We start from the raw sequence: 22330 nt of genomic DNA, 5'->3' as shown, positions 1-22330 counted from the left end.
AATAAACAATGTAAAAAAGTATTTTGTTATTTATCACAATATTTAATAGAGTATTAAGGAGAGTATTTTATAAGCTAAGGTACGGAAAGAAGAAGAAAAAAAAAATTTATACAGGTTAGTGACTTATGTTATCTGTTTACCGGAAGTGTTAGTAAAAACCTTCGGAATTTGTTTTGTATGGAGACGGCATACGGCATAGACTAGATCTAGCTTAGAATCGTAGACTAGTAGAGACTAGAGTCTATGATATAGCAAGATCTACGATTTTTACTTTAAAAAGGCTAGATCTACTTGTTTTACTCGCATACAGTTAAAAATCAACATACAATTTTCCCTTCTTAAGTTCTACTAGTTCTAGAGATCTAAAACTTAGTGAGTTAAAGTAAAACTAAAATAAGTACAGTAAAAGTAACACTAGTACTAGGACTAGTGACACTACTCACTAGTCTAGTGTCTAGTCTAGAATTATTAAGAATTTTTACTTTTTTATCCAATCATTTATAAATTTATATATTATAATATTATGTATTGAAATATTCATTGATTCAAGATTCAATCATAATCATATTTTAATCAATGTTAAACTTAATGAAAGTTAATGCAAACCAAAATTGCCATACTGAGCCTAATCATACAGAGAGTGAGATAGCTCAGATAATGATAATCAGATACATCACTGATATAGTGCCATTGGCATTGCAAAGGATTCTGATTCATAAATGGACATAGATCTAAATAAAGCACTATAACTACTACTATACTAGATAAGATTTAACTAGATCTAAACTTAGATCTAGTCTAGACATCTAGATCTAGAGTATAATTATATATTATTATTAATCATTAAATAATAACAATATTTGATTCTCCAATATATTAGAGTTGTTACATCAAATTCTGAGTGGTTAAGGGGATCCTGGGCTTGAACCTTGGTGAAGACTGGGATTTTAAATTTCTGGATTTTTTGGGTTAGGGTACAAGACTTTAGTTGGGGAAAGTAAAGGCGGTTGGTCGTTGTGTTGGCCACATGACACCCTGCTCGTTAACCATTGGCCAAAGAAACAGATGACCTTAACATCATCTGTCCTATACAAGAAAAAAATTCATTCTTTCCTAATGCCATTAGAGAATGGAATGGGTTGACTGAATCAGTCAGGAAAACCAATGACTTAGCAGAGTTTAAGTCACTTATTTACATGCATGATGTAATTGACTAATATGAAATGTGTAGGGCGTAATTATCTTCTCTTTTATCTTCTCTTTTGAAGTAATGTCTGTAAAATATGTAAGATTAGATCTATATATAATATAGACCTAGATTATATATATTGTAATAATATTAATTATGTATTAGGGAAACTTTGAATTATCTTATCTTATAAATTCCAATTTCCTTCTAAAGAGCTACTTATGTGTTAATCTTGTCATGCATGTTAATTAGAGCTTATAGTCTGCTAAGCCATTGGTTTTCCTGGATGATTCAGGCAACCTGTCTCATGCTGTAATGGCACTATGGAAGAAGGAGCACTTGTATGACTTTATCCTAGCATAGGGAATAAGAAATGTGCCTTTATCTTTGTGTCCTCTGAGTGTTTTTGTGTTTTCGTGCGTGTTAGTTATGGCACAATTATTTATATATTATTGCATTTATACTTTATAGCCTTCTATCCTTAAGTACCGCATCTTTAAATTTAGTCTCTAATTAACATAATTAACAGGCACAGTTAGTTTAACACATGGATATGTGTAGTAGAAACACATGTAGTTATTTTGTCTTATGAAGGAGCATCTTTAATTTATAAGATAAGATATAACTAGAACATCCACAAATTAGAAACTTTGTTACTATATTTCAGATATGATGTCTTAGATTTTGGGAATGTCTTTATTCAAGACTAGAGACTGGTGGTCTAGATCTGTTGGTGAAGAAGAAGAGTTTGATCAAGGCTGTTTATGTCTTGGCAATATAGACAATGACACAAATGGACTTGGTAATTACATTTGCATTGATTAAAGATACATCCCTGTTTGTTCTTAATATGATTTTTTTCAAAGCTTATATCAACTTACTCTGTCTGTGTGGTAAAAAGTGTGTACATGTTATTTCTCCCACACCCATTCTCGGATCAAGTTTAAACTTCACAAATTATTCATTGACATAGACAAAACATTAATCAATAACAAAAGTAAACAATTGGACAATTAATTACTGGTAATTAATTATTTTTTTATAGGAACAAGGGAAACTAATAATTCAGTATTCACAGATATGACTAAATTTGTTGGGTTTAGTCCCCTTAAATAACCATTAACTCTATTTCTCCTACATGCATTCTCTATTAATTCTTAGTAATTAATTATTTTGTTTGATATTAAATAAGGGAAATACCTTATGCATTATTGGTAGGGTAGATATAGTTTTACATATAGAGTTCTTCCCCTTTAGATAATCTTTTTTTTTTTTTTTTAAAGGATTTTTAATATTTTGCTTGTTTTTCAGATAAAATTATCATTGGAAGTTTTCAGGGAATTTTAAGAATTTATAATCCTAATCCATCAAATGCTAACTCTGTTGAGGATGTGATACTAGAACATGCTTTTAAACAACCAATATTACAGCTTGAAGTAGGAAAGTTTTCATCGTAAGTGTAAAGGTTCTTTTGCATACTGGCTACCATTTAATGTAACATACTGGCTACCATTTAATGTAACATACTGGCTACCATTAATGTAACATACTGGCTACCATTTAATGTAACATACTGGCTACCATTTAATGTAACATTCTGGCTATCATTTAATGTAACACACTAGTGACCATTTAATGTAACACACTGGCTACCATTTAATGTAACATACTGGCTACCATGTAATGTAACATACTGGCTACTATTTAATGTAAAATATTGGCTACCATTTACTGTAACATACTGGCTACCATTTAATGTAACATACTGGCCAGCATTTAATGTAACATACTGGCCAGCATTTAATGTAACATACTGGCTACCATGTAATGTAACATACTGGCTACTATTTAATGTAAAATATTGGCTACCATTTACTGTAACATACTGGCTACCATTTAATGTAACATACTGGCCAGCATTTAATGTAACATACTGGCCAGCATTTAATGTAACATACTGGCTACCATTTAATGTAACATACTGGCTACCATTTAATGTAACATACTGGCCACCATTTAATGTAATATACTGTTCACCATTTAATGTAACATTGCTGATAATTAATTCTTGTCTAATGTAACATCTTCTTGATAGATGTTAGTTTTGCTATTGCGAATGTTGTGGATTCCCTTTAGGACTCAAGTTACTTGAATATGTACACAGGACAGTACAGTGATGATCAGAATATACTAAGCAAAACTTGACTTATAGAGAAATAGAAACAGACATATATTTAATGAAATAAGAAACAAGTATAATATTAATATCCATCCATGTGTCGCTGGTCAAACAAATAGTCATCACAGAATATATATATTTATATCCAAGTAAGAATAGAACTGCTATAACTAGAATAAACTAAGTATCCAAAAATTACAATAAACTCCAAAGGTATATAAAATACAACATTTGTTCTCTCGCAATCAGGGCTAGGTGACAACTTCCTTAATAGTACTCAATATACGTCCTTCCTATCTCAGGACTAAGCTGCAACAACCTCTAATCTCTGGCTATCATTCTCTCACAAGAGATTTTTATTGTGCTTTAAGCACAAAAGTCATAACATGTCACAATGAGGTCCAATTGAGGCTGTGACAGTAAGTAGAAACCAAATGTCTTGAAAAAGAAACTTAGTTTTTCATGGACTACATTTCACAACAAATATCTACTCTGGAAAGAAAGTTTAATTCTTACCAGAAAAATAAACCCAATGAAAAAGTTGTATAATCTTTATTTTAAAAAAAAAATTAACATTTTAATATATAATTGTTGTTTCTTTTTTTATCAGTGCTTCTGAAAGCCAAAAACTAGCCATTCTTCATCCAAGAAAATTAGCTGTTTTTAATGTGTCTGGTAAGCAATGGTATTTGTATGTAAACTGTCAATTATAGTCATTGTAAAATAATCTTTATGAATATGTCTAATAGTTTAGCAAATTAATATGTATGAGTTGTGAATGCAGTGACTTCAGGGGCTGAGGCTGATTCCACACATCATAGAGCTCAACCATCAAGACATTAAGGTTAAGGGAACTCATTTTCACAAAACAAAAAACTTATTGCTAATGCTTAATGTTCCATTTTTTTATTATCCTTCCTTCTGCAAAAGAACTTACAGTTTAACAGCATAAAGTTAGCTAGGTGAAAGTGACAGAGGCTCCAAATGCTACTAAAGAATATTTAAAATTTAAAGAAAAATGAGCAAATAGCAGCACTAATAAAGAGGTCACTGCCTTCAAGTTCAAACACCAAGGAATAGTCCTAAAGTTGTTGTTTTATTTAAAATTGTTTCAATTTCTACTATTCTATTCATTTTTATAGTGAATGCTTTTTTCCAGCATCATTTCTTTTTTTTTTTAATCATTGTAAAATACTTTTGTTATCACCATTAGTACTGTCTGGAACAGTTGAACATGGCAGCCAATATCAACTTAGTCTTTTATATGAGCACAACCTGCAGAGAACTGCCTTTAACTTTTGTTATGGACCATTTGGTGGGGTCAAAGGTCAGTATTATTATTGTGTAAGTATTTGTATAAAATTTTCACTACCTAGGATCTAGTTAAGTCCATCTACCTTCAAAATAGCTCTGACTTTTGTTGTTTTGAATAAAATTGATTTCCTTCATAAACAGAGGGCTTTTAAAATTAGAAAATTTTACTATATCTCAGAGTCTGAAAAGGAAAGTATACATCAAATTTAGCTATATTACATTTGCTTTTTAACCAACTTGACAGTTTTATTCTTAAAAATCAATCCTTTGAAGGACAGAATAAGCAGGGGATCTTTGTAGACATCAGCTATCAATTGCAGCTAGAGCTTTTAGTTTATTTGCATATTTTACACCTATAAATCTACTGTGAAGTTTGGCTGTAGAATACAGTCTAGACAACCTTTTGTTTCTGTAGTCTTGCTCTCATAATGATAGCTGATATTTCGAGTTCAACTTATGATGATAACATGCGGTTAACTTACACCAATAATATGAGGTCAGCTTTCAACAATAGCTTGTGGTTAACTTACACTGATCAACCTACACCCATAATATGTGGTCAACTTACACTGAGTGTCCTAGTCAGATGAAAAAATTTAGTCAGTGGTGTATACTTGTGAAGATCTGATTAGGATATGTATTGCATAAGACTTTCAACACTGACACACATAGTAATAAAACCTTTTAACAATAATACATATTAATTAAATATATATTAATTAATTAAATAGGCTGTCATAAAAAGCAACAATAACAGAAAAAAACAACTTCGTAGGTAGCTGAATGCTTCAAGAATATTTGTGCACCTGTCATGCAAATAATGTCTGCTTCTCCTCATCTACTTAGACACTGTGTCTGTATAAGGTCACATGCACAACAAAATGTACTTGAGTTTTAATTTAACAGAAAAAGGATTTTTAAAAAAAAAGTAATTTTCTCCCAGGTAAGGATTTCATCTGTGTGCAGTCTATGGACGGCACTGTGTCCATATTTGAGCAAGAAAGTTTTGCATTTACTCGTTTTCTCCCGGGGGCTCTGCTGCCAGGACCTATCAGGTATATGCCAAGGCTGGACTCATTCGTAACTGCCACATCTTCTTGGAAAGTTGAAGCCTACAGGTAATTTTTTACTTATTCACTTTTCATGTATGCTTAAAGTAAAGTTCCCCTTTCAGACCTTGCGATCTACAGGACAGATGATGTAAAGATCATCTTTTTTTAAGGCCCATGGTTAATGAGGGTGTCATGTGACCAGCACAATGACCAACTGCCTATACTTTCCCCCACTTACGTCAGATACCCATTAGATCTGGGTGAACTCAGAGGCATGTAAAGATCCTGGAATTGAAAATCCCAGTCTTCACCAGGATTCAAACCCAAGACCTCGGTTCAGAAGTCAAGCTTTTTACTACTCAGCCACCATGCCTCCTTATGCTTATATATAAGTACACAAAATTGTTATTAAAATGTATATGTGTAATTACATTTTCTTATGTCATAAGAAGACATGCTCAGTTTAGATCAAAGAAAGAAAAATTTAATTCAGAAGCTAAGATTGTCTTGTTGGTCTTTGAAACTTTTACTATATAGACTCAATCTTATTGGAAAAAAATGTGTAAACATTTGTTAATAGAATACATAATCACAATTAAATCACTTCAATCTTTTTTCTATTTCATTGGCAGGTATCAAGTTTTAGCAGTGGCATCAGAAACTGCTGGAAGAGAAGAAACACAAAATATTAAATCTGGCAAAAAAATTGCTGTAAGAATCTCAATGATTTGTTTAAAAGTTCTAAGTGTAGATCAAAAGGTCTGGAAAAAAAAATAGAAAGAACTTTTTTTTGAAATAAATGTAATTATTTAAAATAAGTAGCAAGCTCAGAAACAGGTTTTAATAATTTTTGTATGTATGTAAATGTATGTATATATATATGTGTGTGTGCGTGCATGTGTGTGTATGTGTATATATATATATATATATATATATATATATATATATATATATATATGTATATATATATGTGTGTGTGTATATATATATATATGTATGTATATATATGTGGACATTTTTTTAACAAATATTTTTTCTAGGTTGATTGGAGTTTCAACATTGGCGAACAAGCCTTAGACTTGGTTTATGTTGATTATCCTCCTGCTCAGCCCTTCATTATTGTACTGGGTGAGCATCTTTGTGCTAAATGATTTTTTTTTTTAAATTTTGCATTGTGTTCTAAGCAATAATGAATTAATTAATTGGATTATTTTATTGTTAAAGATAATGTTTTTTTTTCAATGTATGTTTCTAGGTGAGCACACAGTATTTCACCTGACTGACAATGGGATGCTGAAAACAGCTAAAAAGTTAGAGTATGACCCAAGCTGTGTTCTTCCCTATGCCTCATGTGAGTGTTTTTGTTATTGCTTTTCTTTGAATCTAATAATTCACTAATAGTTCAATTCATTATTAACATATCCACAATTAGTTCAACTTACTATTTACATTTCCACTCATTATTAACATATCCACTAATACTTCAACTCATTATTAGCATACCCACAACTCTTAATCGACATATTCACTAAAAGCTCAACTATTTATTAAACTACCGACATAAAGCTATTTTCTTTAAAACACTTGAAAAAATTAATTCTTCACTTTTCATTTTAATAAAATTTTTAATTGAATCTGTTTTTCAAAATGTATGAATCTAACTTTTACCACTTAATATGTTTTGTTGTTGTTTTTTTCAGTAAGAGAAAATAAAGTGAATTACTTAGTGGGTGCCCACACCAAATCTCTGCTTGTGTATGAAGACACTACACTTAAATGGATGGCTAAGACTGAGTTTGTTCCTGTACAGCTGCGAATTGGAAACTTTAGGTTCTGACATTTGCATGTATTATTTGTATAAAGTACTGTAAATCCAATGCCTTTGAAAGCTTAAATTAATTAAATTATAATGCTATCTAATATATTATTATATTTGTGGACTGGTGGGGGGGAGGGGGTATCTGGGAGAAGGTTTTTCCGTGATGCCTTTAGGCGCTCAGTAAACACAACTCTGCTCAAGTCGGGAGTTGAACCTCAAGCCCCCTTCATAGGTAGCCAAGTTCAAGTGCACTTAGCCTCTCAACCACGCATCCCAAAAGCTTGGTCTTTCCAGCCTGTTTTTATGTGACAGTCCAACTGTTTATTAACAGTGATCATGTTTCATGTAACAGATAATTCAAGTTAATTCATGGCTAAATCAGTACAAAGTGTATTTTTTTTATTAAAAAGTAATGACATAGTTTAGATAATTTTGTTTTCTTACTATCATAATTTCTATGCCAACAGTGGTCTAAAAGCTGGCATTGTTGGGCTGAGTGATTCAGGACACCTGGAGGTCATGTACCTAGGCACAGACCCTTCTGTCTTCACACCGCCCCAGGTGGAAGCAAGGGAGATTAACTTTGCTGCAATGGAAGCAGAAATGGCCAAACTGATGAAACATGTCAAGGCTAAAAGTACAAATAGTGGTCAGTGGATTATGTTGATTTATGGTCTTTTAACTTTTTATAACATTTAGAGTCTGAAATTTCACAGAAGCTGCTTTACACCCATAGCTATTTAAATAACAGTAGCTTTTGGATAATTTAAATTAATTTTTTCCTAAATCAATTTGAACAAGTTGGGTAGGTGATAGTTCTTTTACTTTTCCCTAACTAATGTCAGGTACCCATTAGAGCTGGGTGGACTCATTGGCGCCCAAAGATCCCGAATTTAAAAATCTCCACCAGGATTTTAACCTGGGACCCCCGGTTCAGAAGCCAAGTGCTTTACTGCTTAGCCACTGCTCCTCTTGGGGTAGGTGATAGGGATGACAAAAATGATTCACGTTGCATAAATTGGCACTTTGATGGAATCCAACATCCAAAACCTGCATTCTCCCTTGTCTTTATGCCCTCCTCTTAATGCACCATAACTTATTGATTAGCAAGCAAACATGATTAGCAAACTAACATCATGAACTTTGACCTTGATAATGGGAGATGGTTAATCAGTGGCGGAGTTGTTGGTGATATTCTAGTCTAAGACTATATAGACAAATGAACTTCACTTCACCTGTGCTGGAGATTTTACTATCTCAAAAGAAAACATATTTTATTTTGAATTGTTTTTAGGAATATCTATATATTTCTAGGATCTAAATAAAACTTGCATTTTTCAAAATTATCATAGAATTAAATTAGCATAGTTATCTTAGTGTATATTGTAGTAAAATACCAAATTGCTGTATAACAAATCATCACAGATCCCACATCTTGGCTGCTTGATGATAGTAACAGATAACATTTTATCTTTGTGTATAGTTTGTGTTTTTTTTTATTTCTTATTTAATTTTTTTGGGCTTTAGCTGTTTGCTTTTGTTAAAGATTTTAAAGACCAAAACAATTTATAGAATTAATATATTTGTTTAAATTTTGTTAATTCACTTATTCTTTGATACATTAGCTTTTTTGAAAGATATTTAAAGAAATGATGGAAATTCTAGTAGCATCAAATAAATGAGCATAAATATATAACTGTAGAGAAGATTGTATAAAATGTGCATCCTAAATTACTTTAGAAACAATTTTTAAAATTATATTAACAATATAACTTATAGAGTACATTGATTAAACATTCTTTGAATGTTATTCTTAAAATATTATGGGAGAGGAGAGAATGATTTGTCTTATTGATTTTTCTTTTCTTATGAAATGTTGACTGTTTTGTACAAAGCTTATATCAACTCACTCTGTCTGGTAAAAAGTTAGAACATGTTTTTTCTGCCACTTCCCATTCTATGATCGAGTTGGAACTTGCACAATTATTCATTGTGCCTGACAAAACATGAATCAATCTCAAAATTAAACAATTAGTTAATTAATTATGTATTGGCAATTAATTATTTTGTTTGATATCGAAATAGGGGAATCAATGCTATTTAATGAGCGATGTGGAAGTATACACTGATTTATTCCCCTTATTACATTTTGTCACATTTTTTCTCCCATTTCCCATTCTTGGATCAAGTTTAAATTTTGCATTAACCATTTTTATTATTAATAGTTGATGATAATACATGAACCAATCCAAAATAAAACAATAAGTTAATCAAGTTGTAATAATTAAATATTTTTTTATTTATATTTGGCAGAAAGGGAGCTAGCTCTGCCATCTAGAGATAAATGGCTGTAATTAGCTATTTTTCCCCTTAGATTAGCTTTGTTTTTTTTTTTTTAAAAGTATTATTTTTTTATTTTGCTTGTTCTACATTCACGTTTGTTTTTTCAATCTTTTATCAGTGATCACACCTTCAGTGAAGCCTGAAGATGACTTGTCGATCTATGTGCATGTCAACCCTAATTTGGATGAAGTTTCTGTAAGTTTTGATAGTTGCCCTCAAACCACCAGATCATATTCACAAAGATTTTGCTTATAAGTGGTTGTGTGAAATACGAATTAATGGGGGTCCAAGGTTAAGTAATAATTAAGTGGTCTTACAAAGTCAAGTCACCAAAATAATAGTCATTTGATTTAGATAGGTTGGCAGTTGAAGTAGTTCTTCATGCAGAGGCCAATATAAAGAGCTGAGCTCTCACTAACGCTAAGTCTTTCCACTCCAAGTGTTTAGATAGCTGGTGAAATAGTTGATACTTGTTTATGTAATGTCGTGAGAATGTGTTCACAACATTGATTTAGCGTGATACAGTCTAAATATCTTTCATCAGTTCATATATATTTGTTCAGTATATTTGTAACAAGGATTTGCATGTACCATTTCAACTCTGTTTTTATATCATCCCACAAAGATGGCTTCTGGTATGGACTACCAAGATGAAGATGGAGTTCCCTCCACTACAGTTAGGGTATGTTTCCTATTGCTGTTATTGGATTAATTATTTTTTTCCTTCTATGGATTCATTATTTTTTTTACTTTGCATGAATGGTTAAATAATGCACATTTTAACAAAGTTAAATTAAACCTTTAAAAAAACAACATTAAATGATTGTAATTCTTAATTTTCTGTTTCTAGAAATGTATATTTATTGTAGTATGATAGCTGGTGCTACAAATGAAATAATTTTTTAATATATTTTATCGCTTTATTGTTTCCTCTTAGATACAAATGAAATCTCGACTTCCTCTTGAGAATGTCAAATTAGAAATTACTTGCCCTTGGCCCTTGGGTTGTACTCAGTCAGAATTTATGATACAACGAATTGGTAAGATTTATCTTAGCACACATCATCCACACAGTCTTGCTAATTTCATGCCAAATTTTCATCTTTTAGCAACACTGTGGCTGAGCAGTAAAGTGCTTGGCTTCTGAACTGAGGTCCTGTATTCGAATCCTGGTGAAGCTGGGATTTTAATTTCAGAATCTTTGGTCGCACCCAGCTCTAATTGGTACCTGACATTAGTTGTGGAAAGTAAAGACAATTGGTCATTGTGTGCGACACATACAGATGACCTTTACATCATCTGCCCTCTAGATCGCAAAGTCTGAAAGGGGAATGTAACTTTACTTTTATCTTTTGAAATGTGTTATGTTCATAAAACTAATTTTTCAAAGGTAATAGTCTTTTTATCTAATTTGATGAGGAGATCACAAAAAACATGGGCCTAGATTCTGTAATGGAATGAAGGTGTGAATGATACTTCATGCAGAGTGGATGGCTGCCTGGTCATGCGGTTTGCGCGCTGGACTCTCGTTCTAATTTATCTATGGTCCCAGGTTCAAACCCTGCCCACTCCCATCCTACGTTGTCCTGTGGGAGGTTTGGACTAGGAAGAAATGATCTTCAACTCTGAAAGAACATCCGAAACATTTAAAACATTTTGTTAAATTAGCTATATTTAATTTGTAACTAAATGTTGTATGTTATTGATGTGAATAAACATTCTTTGAGCTTATTTTAAATATTTTTTTTTAAATATTTGTTTCTAGACCCTGGCAGTCCCTCAGAAACCTTTGTTGCTGTGTTTCAAAGATATAAAGGTTTACCATCACACTTGTATGTTCATATATCTGGGACTTTCACTTCAGCTGCTGGTGAGTGAATGAAATAGTGAAAACATTAGCCTACATCATCTTGTAATTACATTCACTCTCCATCCTTTCACCCTTTGCCCCATGTTGTTGGTGACAACAGGTGGATATGTAAAGTACACCTGAACACATTTCAAGGTTGTTGGACATCAATTTTCAACAGCACTGTTCAGATTGGATAATAAACTGAACTCTTTCTCTCCATATGATTTTCCTTGTTCAGACGGAATAATTCATTTTTGCTTGAATAACATTTTCATTTGTTATCAGAAAATGTTTTATTTGGTATAGGTTTAAAGGGGAAAGCATACTCAAATTATAGAACACAAAGTAAAGTTAATAAAATCAAACATTAATTTAATTTAATGAGGTCAAATCAACGATGGTATCATCAATTAGGAGAGAAAGAGCTAAGCCACAAACTACAAAGTGGAAAGTTGTGTAATGTCTGCTCATTGTTATATGACCACTAGCTTTCAGTAACACCAAATCATACGATAGAGCATAAGTGATATGGGGAAATTCAAAATTTCAAATTGAAAAAAAAAATTGTATGAAGTGTCTGTGATAGGCTATAATACATATTGATATAATCCGAGTTATTTCCCTTATATGTTGTCACTTGTTAGTGACTGGTAGCATATTAAATATCTACTACATACTTGCAACCATGTAATGTAACAATCTTTCTGTACAATGAAGACAAGAAACATATTTATACTTTTGATTAGGTTAGGTGTATGTTAAACATAATATTGCCTATGGCACAGTGGCTTAGAAAAAATATTTTCAACAAAAGCTTTATCTTCATTTATACACTTTATTTCATCATCATCATCTTTCCTTTGCATTCCTCATGGAACATATATGGCCTCAGTAAAAAAACATGCCACTCTCCACGGTCTCTTGCTAGTTTTTGAATTGCTTTCCAGCTCTTACAATTTATTTGCATCAAAATATTTCTTAGTTAAGTATCAAAATCTAATATGTATAGCAAAATCTAATATCTATGGAAACTCTTTATTAAACTTTACATTTTTTGTTCTGATAAAAATACATTGCAGGGGGAAGATGTGTAATTGTTACAAAAGCCAACCTGCCAACTAAACTGTTCCTCAAGCCTGTGTTTCCTGTCAAAAATGCTGTGCATAAAATTACCATTGACACCAACAGACCACCAGTCAATTTAAATGACATTTTTCCTGGTAAGTTTTTTTTTGTCTGAAACTTTCTATGTTGTAGTTAGATGTTCGCTTTATTGTTGGTGTCAATTGGGCCAATATTGTGAACTCAAACTTTCAAACTCAAACTTGTTTTTCTTACTTGACTATATCCAGCTACTATTTACAGGAATATACAGTTCACTCCTCATTAGTACACAAAAATTTACATTATCTACAATCACAGTTTTAAATATTTCTGTTATTATTATTTTATATATTGATTAGCAAAGAAGAGAAAATCAATACTTAGTAACATCAAATACGTAATTTTTAACTAGTTTATCTCTTTGCCTTTGTGCTTGTTACTTTTCCATAGGTCATATAGGTAAATAATCCATTGTCTGGATAGATCAAATTAGAATATCCTACAATTGTACTTATCTGATTAAGCATTTTATTTTATTTTTTTATGTATACCAGTATTTTTAAATTCTAACCCAAAATTATTTGTTTTTAAAAGTCACAAGTATTTTAAAATCTTGTTTTTGTTGTTTCCCAATTCTAGATATGCTGGGCCAGAATGAAGGAGGTCAAGGTTCTGCTCTAGGGTTTCAGTTTCTTGGTGGAGGTCCAGTTGTCTCATTGTTGGCATCTAAGACATCTCGTGAGAATCTTTTTGTTGTCCTGTTGATATTTAGAATTACGGATATTGCCAACCTCTTTACAGCTTAATCGCTTATAGATAAATTGAGTACTCTCTCATGTTTGGGCTGTTACGGTTTGCTAACAGCATCATAGCCATCTTTGTCTAGTCAAAATAAATTAACATATGCTATATTTGCCTGAGAAACAGGTGCATCTATTAAATATTCTACTATTTTGAGGTGTCTTGGCTTAATAGGGCTATAACCTGTAGACATATTGCAAGTTAAATAGTTACTACGCTCCTTTGCATGATCTGAGGTTTACATGACAGTGAAGCATAAGTCATCAAACCCTAATATTAAAAATGTTATGTGGCTAAAACACTACCTACTGCCTTTGCTTTCTATATATGTTTTAAGCATGGTGGACATCAGTATCCTTAAATCAAAATCTCAAGGTACTAATTTTTACCAGGACTTCAGGACTCAGGATCTTTTCTTTGCTAGCCTAGCATTCTAAATATTAAATGCTGGTATGAAATTTGAACAGGTTGGAATATGATGTAAATTTTTAGCAATGACACTGAGATGACACTGGTTTTAGCTCGAGGCAGTCAAAATTCTCAACAAATTTGGATTCAAATTGAGTCATTCATTATTTCATAATGTACTCTACTATGCAATTACTTTTTTTATTATACAAAACTATTTAATTTATCCTTTGCTTATAATTGTATTTTCTAAGTGCTGATAATATAAATTTAGAAAACAATTTAGATAGATTAGGGAATTAGTAACGATTGTTGTTGTCTGAGAATGTTTTTTTTTTTTTTTTGTGACCATCTAGAGCGCTATAGGCTACAAAGTGACCAGTTAGAAGCCATCTGGTTGCCACTAAGAGAGCTGGTTGGTAGGCTCAATAATCACTTGAAAAAAGGTCAGGGTGACTTCAGAGTGTCTTTTGATGGTGCCCTTCCATTGCAGGAGTACTTTGAATTGATTGACTTTCATTTTGATGTAAGTATTGATCAGATAGTTTGGAAAGGTTAAGAAGCTTTCATGTATATTGACTAAAGGCCCTAAGGCAGCACAGAAAACCTCCCAGATACCCCTCCCCCCAAATGTTCCACAAATGAGATTGGACCAAAGCGCTCTGAGTATACTTTAAGCATGAATGTTGCGCTATATAAAAGCCATTTTAAAAAAACAACAACATTGTATTTAATAATTTATAAATGTTACTTAAGGCAGTAATACCATGATACAAATTAAATACTTACAAAAAAAAAAGGAGGGTTGTAACATAGAGCTATTGTATAATTAATACATGTGGTTAAGATATAAAGTTTATGGCCTGAAATAATATGTAAGAGCTAAATTGATATTTTAATTTAGACTTAAGTTGTATATCTGTAATAAAGTTATTTTGATTCATCACATTGATACATTGGGTTATATCAATTATATGAAGACCCACCAATAGTGAACGAAATAAAAAAGAACAGACTACGTTGGGCAGGTCACCTTGAAAGAATGTCAGACAACAGAGGGGCGAAAATCGTATACAGGCAAAAACCAAAAGGCAGGCGACCCAAAGGCAGACCCCGAATGCGATGGATAGATGACGTGGAAGCAGATCTGAAGCAGCTTGGGGTTAGGGCGTGGAGACGAAAGGCCCAGGAGAGATCTGAATGGAAGGAAGTGTTAAAGCAGGCCAGAGCCCTCCATGGGCTGTAGCGCCACTGGGATGGATGGATGGATACATTGATGGCTGCCTGGTTGTGCGGTATGCGCCCTGGACTGTCGTTCGGACTTGTCAATGGTCCTGAGTTCATACCCTGCCCACTGCCATCCCCCGTCGTCCTGCGGGAGGTTTGGACTAGGAAGTAAATTATCTTGAACACTGAAAGAACATCTGTAAAATATTTTACAAACAATCAAAGAAAACATGTCTGCTCTCATATCAAGGTTGGAATCAATGGCATTAAGTCCTGCACAAACATTTTGTTTATTTACTTTAAAGTTAGTACTCCATGAGCTACTTGTTATCAATGAATTACAACTATGTCTAATCACTTTCAGTAACTATAATTGAACTACATTCCACATAAAAATGTCTTCATTACAAACACAAGACTTTTCACTCAGTGATTACTATTTAACAGATGAGCCCTTCCTCTCTTTCATTCTTACCCATCATTCTTATAACAAACTTTGACCTTAATTAACATTATTTCATGCCATAGCCTATACATCTTAACTTTATGTATTAACCATATAATAACTCTATGTTGCAAGAGTAATAAATAAATAAAAGATTTATATATAAGGCTAGTAAAGAATATCTTAATCTTCCTGTGGAGGAGTTTCTAAAAAAACAAAAGTCTAGAAATAGAAAGAACTTGTCAGATCATTTCTGGTGCAATTTAATAAACATCTCAAAAACTAAAAAATTCTAATTTTCTGACTTTGATTTAGAACTTTGGTGGAATAGTTTTTAACCAGGGTGTGATGACTGATAGGTAAAGGGCTTGGCTTTTGAAACGAGATGTCTCAGGTTAAAATCTTGGTGAAAATAGGATTTTGAATTTCAGGATTTTTAGGACACCCTTGAGTCCACCCAACTAATAGGTACCTGGCATTAGTTGCATAAAGTAAAGGTGGTTGGTCATTGTGCTGGCCACATGACACCTTCATTAACTATTGGCCATAGAAACAGATGACCTTTACATCATCAGCCCTACAAATCACAAGGTCTAAAAGAGGTATTTTTACTTTTAGTTTCATGAAAAAATGTAACTTATTTAATTTTTTCATTAGCTTAGACAAAGCAACCTGCAGTACAGAGAGCTGCTTTCCCAGAGGGCAGCACAGTTCAGGACCATACAGAAAAGATTGTTGACAAGATTTAAAGATAAAACCCCAGCCCCCTTACAGAACCTGGACACATTATTAGAGGGCACTTACAGACAGGTCAGACATCAAACTTACACAAACTATATTTTAAATTATAAAGCTAAGAAAAGTGAATAGTTAGCAGAAAGTGTTTCTTGAGATATCAGGTGATTGATAATCAACTGTTACAGAATGTAGTTTATTTTAAATATATTATCTATGTAACAAATTACAGATGGCTAAAACATATCAAAATTTAAAGTTAATTAAAATAGCCTGGTGCTACACATTTACATCAGCAACAATTAGTTTAATGTGTTAACTAGATTTTGAATGAATCATGATAGCTTAGTGCTTATTGGCTTCAAAGCTGAAGGTCCCAAGCTTAAGTTCCTGATTTATACTTATTTTAATAAAGAATTTAAGTTGCCGTTTTAAAAATTCCTTCTAAACAGAAATGGAACACAATTAAGACAGTACCTTCAGGTCTGTACAGCATGCTGTGCTCAAAATTTTTGCAAGTTTGCAAGTTTTCACACACTTTATTATTTTGGTTGATAAATGGCTTTTTTTTTCTATGATGGCTCTGTGCTGTAGGGAAATTGAAATTGAGGGAAATGAAAGTGGTTTAAAAAGATTTTTTTCCCTTCATAGTTTCTGCTCGTTCTTAAATCCAAACCTCCTATTGGAAAGACATGAAAATTGGTGGTAAAGAACAGATGTGCATATATATATATAATGTGTTGTTGTTGTTTTGTCATGTGCACCCATACACTTCAGAGACCTGCAAAATGTTCTTTCTTTTGTTTTTACTCAATAATGAAACAAATATTTTATAAAAATGTGTATACGGTTAAGTAATTTTTTGTTCTTGTTTGTTCTTTTTTGCATTGCTTTGTGGTTCACAATATTCAGACTTTCTGTAGATTCTGGCTTTAGCTGATGCTGTGGAGGAGAACTCTCAGGCTGAAAGATTAGCAGCCAATAACTTAAGCAGTGCCACCTACCTGCTAAACATTTTACTCAAGCTTTGGCTGGACATGAGTGATGAAGAGTTCAAAGTACTGGAAGCCACACTGTCACCAATAGTCAGTTCTAGTGAAGATCAGGTTGGTCTGCATGCGTTTACAGCCTATGAAATTAGGTTTTAGATAGTTTTGATTTGATATTAAACACTGTCAAATGGAAGTTAAAGTTATTTCTCTTTTTTAAAGTCAAGATAAATATAAATTGTTAATTTTTTTATTTAATTTTTTAAAGAATTAGATCTTTTTTTTTTTTAAATTGAGACAGGGGAGAACTTGGCTACATGTTTTAAAGTTATGAGGCATGAGCTGCTCAAAGTCCTTGCCTCAAAATGCCTGGACAGTGGTTTGATGTGATAATCTTTATACATTTGGAACTAAACAGACATCAAACATTATATATTTATAAAATTTAATTCATGCTTAGAACTTTATAATAATTCCTTATCTTACCAAAAATTGTGCAGCAAGCAGATGGAGAATCAGTTTATAATTTTGTGCCAACATTTATTATAGTGAGGTTTTATTATTAGTTGTACTTATAACCAGTCCTCTTTGTGAAGGAGTGTGCATTTAAATTTAACTTCACCTTCACCTGTCCCTTAGTCTGATAAATAATTGGAGCACCACATATAATATGTCGACCATCTTTCTCCATTCTTTGGGTAACCTAACCCTGTCTTTTGCCTTAGAATCTTATTCAATGATAGGCCAGTCCATTCTCTTATGTTGTCTTCCCATCACTTTCTCTGTCTGCCTCTTCATCTTTTTCCTGCTAATGATGCCTGAGGCAATGTTTTTGCGAGCCCTGTGGACATTGTGATAAGGCCAAAAAGTTTGCATTTTGTTACAGTGGTTAGCAGGTCTAATCTCTTCATTTGTGACAAGGTCTTTGTAGGGATATCTAGGATCCTTCTATAGCCTTTCAGTTCCATCGATAGGATCCTCCTTTCTAGTTCTACAGTTAGCATCCAAGATTCTCAAGCATATAAGAATGTGGCCACAACGAAGGAGTGCTTAAATCTGATTTTAGTGTCGTGGGGCTATGCCTTTGTCTTACCAGATGTTTTGAGTTTTACAAGTGCTGCTGTGGATTAGAACTTTTAGGGCACTCCTGAGTCCACCCAACTCTAAGGGGTATTTTACTTTAATTGGTGAAAGTAATGGTGGTTGGTTGTTGTGCTGGCAACATGACACCCTGCTCGATAACGTTGGCCATTGAAACAGATGACCTTTAAACCTTACTTTACTTTACCACAGGTTGACACTTTTGTATTCGTGGTCATATTTTGGCTCCTGCTACTTTTTCCCTTTAAGCTCTTGTCACAGGTTGTGCCCAGGTCTCACCATGTTCAAGCTACAATAAGTTTTTTTGTAATTTTAGCTTGATAAAAACATCTAAATAGAGCTACAGTAATAAGTAATTATAAATTAATATTTCGGCTGGCAATGTTGAAACAATGGTTTGATGGTGAATGGAAAAAATAAAATTGACATCTCGTAAATCTAAGTTTATAAATATTCAATTCTGTAATAAATTTCATTTTCTTACCTTTACAACTGTGAGGACCTTTGTTTAGATTGGTAAACTACTTTAAAATATCTTTAATTCACTTTGACTTGAAAGTTAGCTACCTGTGTCAATATTTTTTTCTGATATTAAAATTAAATTAAATTATAGCTTTTATATAGCGCTTCTTTCATGCTTATAGCATGCTCAGAGCGCTATGGTCCAATCTCATTTGTGGACCAGTGGGGGTGAGGGGTATCTGGAAGAAGGTTTTTCCATGCTGCCTTTAGGTGGTCAGTAAACACAACTCTGCCCGAGTCAGGTGTCAAACCTCGAGTCCCCTTCATAGGTAGCCAAGCCATGCCAAGTGTACTTAGCCTCTTGACCATGCTTCCCATATTGTCTATTAATGTTTCACTTGAAACAATGGCCAGGGTTGGGAGGAGACAGTGGATGCTTCCATCACACACTTGCTGAGAACTGTGATGGCCAAGTCTGCCAAAGATCAAGCAGTCAATCCCAGCCCGCTCACACCACCAGAGGACACCAGCAAGGTGAAAAAGCACATTGCCTTGTTCTGTGACCGACTGGGTAAAGGAGCTCGACTGGTGGAGGGGTTGAAAGGTAAAATTAACATCTCATTAATTCTGTGCAACAATGAATAGTTCATTAGCAAGAAGGTGTTCATTAGTGAGAATCTCTCCTTCAATATTTCTCTCTCCTTATAAGTTATGCTGTATGCTGCATAGGTCACATAATAAATATGTAATGTACAAAATCCTTTTCTTCAAAGCCCATATTTCTGTTTTATATCCAAATTTTTCTTTAACCCAGATGCAAACGTCAATTGTTAAACAGCCTCTGTTCAATTGCAATAAAATCATTTTATTCAATTATATAAAGGTGCATTTTTCAATACAATAGCATGACAGTAGGGTTGCCTAGCCATGAGTTAAACACTTCACACTTTCATTGCAATAAAATTGATTTGGAAACCTTATTACTGTCTACCATTGTTTTTTTATCCTTCATGTAAGGGCTATATAGAAGTAATAATACTTTCTAAAGAATCAGAAAACTTATTCAACTACTGGAAAGATAAAAGTACAATGTTATTTGAAGCAGTGAGGAGAGTTCATTAGCTTGGCTGGTTGCCTGATGAATTGGTATGGGCTTTTAGCTGTCATCATGAACAATGCCTTCCTGTAGGGTGTCTGAAACTTTTAAGTCAAATCAACTTCATGTACCACACTCTTTAAAAAAACAACACCACTTACAATGTTTTCTCTAATATTTTTCTTACTAAATCATAGACTTTAGGATGTTTAATTGACTGGGATGTATAGAAGTTATAATATGACAAAACCTATTAAGCTTATTAAATATTGTCGCTTTCACTTTTCATCCCCTGTCATAACTTCAATGTTTACAATCTTCTTTTTACAAATCTTATATCAACTCACTCTGTCTGTCTGTCTGTCTTGTAAAATGGTTGTACACATTATTTCTCCCATACCTAATCTTGGATCAAGTTGAAATTTTGCTAATTATTTCTTCTGGCAGAACAAGAATCCGTAAAAAAAAAGAAAAACTAATTAGTTAATTAACTATTGATAATTTATTATTTTGTTTGGTACTGAACAAGGGAAAGAAATCCTATTTAACAGATATGGTGCTATAAGTTGAATTAATCCCCTTTAGGAGGCTTGAGCTATGAATGAGCAAGTTTTTTTTTATACATTTAAGAAATGATCTCCTTAACATTCACCCAGACACCCTCTTCTCCCCCCCCCCCCCCACAACAACCTTTTTCCAACTGGTCTAGAAAAGTGATAGGATCAGAGCCCATTGAGAAAGCTCAAACCATGAAATAGCGCTTAACTTAACAATTATTTTTATTCTAGATCTATTACAAATTTAATGACATGACTGATCCAAACTAATTGATACAATTACGGTACACTTAACTTAATTTTTTTTTTTTTTTAAAGTATTTTTTTCCTATTTTTCTTGTTATTGATTTTTTGGTTTCAATCCAACTTTGAAGAGAACAAAGAGAAAGTGGTGAAGAAACACAGCAGTAGTTCACTAGTAGAACAGAGTGAGATCATTGAGGACAAGACTCCAGTGGATGAGATGCTGAAAGGCAAGCACAAGTCTGGGCAGAAGAAGAAGAGAGACAAAACTCTAGGCCTGCCACAGCGAGATCAACCTTTCTCAGGTTGGAATATAGAATGTTTTCACATATCTCTAGATAAAGTCAAAACCTTTTGTTATTGGACCAAGGGACAGTTAGTTTTTACAGGAAAGATTTAGTGCAACTCGCCAGCATCAGGGACATGTTTGATTATAAAAAGTGAAATAAAGAAATGTGGATTTAGGCAGTTATGTGTTTTTTTTCTTCTTGATATTTCTTGTTAGTTTGTATTTTTCACAGTTGAATAAGAAAGTCATATATTTTATTCCCATTTGTATGTCTTCTTTTAAATGTTCACAGAAAATTCATTGTTGATGAAAGAGGAAGATGACTACAAAGCAAAGTCAAGGTTAAAGAGTCTAGTCCCTGACCTAGATGTTTTAACTAAAGACATGGATGATATGGATGATAACAGTAGCAGAACAAATGATGAAGATGACAGTCATGAAATCGTATATTCATTATAAATCATAATTTTATGTCTAACAAAATATAATTCTGTACAATTCTGTAAGATTTTGATTCTGAGCTGCTTTACTATTTAACTTAATAAACACCACTAGATTGTCTGTCTTGTTTCATTTCTCATATAACTTAGAGATTTGTTGGATTTGCTCTTCAGATTGTTGATATACTGATCCGGGATCTCACCAAGAAAAGATTTATTAAAATTTTTTTTTTTACTTTCTTTTAATCAGCAACACAAAAATTGCATTTTTCGTAGTCTAAAAACTTTTTCATTATATTATTTTGATATTATTTTGCATTAACAAAGTAGATATCTATATCAGAAATTATTTTTGTGATATCCATACTTTGCAAGGTACATTTATGGTGATATTTGACTTCTTTGGCATGTAACCCATAATCTTGTACATCATTATAATAGTGGAATTACAAAGTTCCATTCTCTCTGCATGTCTTGGTTTAAAAAGATCAACATAAGTAGCTTTTAAAACAAACTGTTGAGGTTAGTAAACTGCTAGAAATCATTGACTCCTGTTTTTTCCTCAGGGGTGACTCCCAAAAGCTTTTCCTGAGTTTAGCTGCGAGGCAGCAGAGGTTTGCATTCAGTTTTTTTTTCCCTAAGTGGATATTTAAACAAGGAGAACACAGCCTGAACCTTTCTGTTG

The 22330-nt window shown here is 32.8% G+C and overlaps 1 protein-coding gene across 2 annotated transcripts; it reads left to right on the top strand.

Annotated features, from left to right (window-relative positions):
* The first annotated feature begins 147 nt into the window (after nt 1-147).
* Nucleotides 148-21998, top strand: LOC106054314 (protein PTHB1-like). Of its 2 annotated transcripts, XM_056013974.1 has the most exons (24): nt 148-372; nt 1857-1991; nt 2501-2642; nt 3979-4043; nt 4582-4695; nt 5626-5800; nt 6367-6445; nt 6775-6862; nt 6990-7085; nt 7435-7564; nt 8021-8202; nt 8979-9005; nt 10015-10091; nt 10522-10578; nt 10834-10936; nt 11662-11766; nt 12828-12968; nt 13492-13590; nt 14418-14587; nt 16391-16543; nt 17392-17574; nt 19435-19624; nt 21048-21221; nt 21498-21998. In XM_056013974.1, exons 2-24 carry the CDS (start codon nt 1880-1882, stop codon nt 21662-21664), a joined length of 2829 nt encoding a protein of 942 aa, XP_055869949.1. In that variant the 5' UTR covers nt 148-372; nt 1857-1879; the 3' UTR covers nt 21665-21998. The 2 variants fall into 2 exon arrangements, with proteins under 2 accessions (XP_055869949.1, XP_055869950.1); XM_056013975.1 differs by lacking the exon at nt 8979-9005.
* Nucleotides 21999-22330: the final 332 nt, after the last annotated feature.

The sequence above is a fragment of the Biomphalaria glabrata genome, chromosome 16 (assembly GCF_947242115.1).
Source record: "Biomphalaria glabrata chromosome 16, xgBioGlab47.1, whole genome shotgun sequence".
Classification (NCBI taxonomy): domain Eukaryota; kingdom Metazoa; phylum Mollusca; class Gastropoda; family Planorbidae; genus Biomphalaria; species Biomphalaria glabrata.
The sequence above is the reverse complement of the archived record's forward strand: the minus strand, read 5'-3'. Positions and strand labels throughout refer to the sequence as shown.

What these genes read in the sequence shown, in the direction of transcription:
- LOC106054314 (XM_056013974.1), top strand. Translation starts at nt 1,880, where the DNA reads ATGTCTTTATTCAAGACTAGAGACTGGTGGTCTAGATCTGTTGGTGAA. An exon ending in GGCTAAAAGTACAAATAGTG is followed by an intron (nt 8,203 to 8,978) that starts GTCAGTGGATTA and finishes AAATCATCACAG; the next exon opens with ATCCCACATCTTGGCTGCTT. An exon ending in CTAATTTGGATGAAGTTTCT is followed by an intron (nt 10,092 to 10,521) that starts GTAAGTTTTGAT and finishes CATCCCACAAAG; the next exon opens with ATGGCTTCTGGTATGGACTA.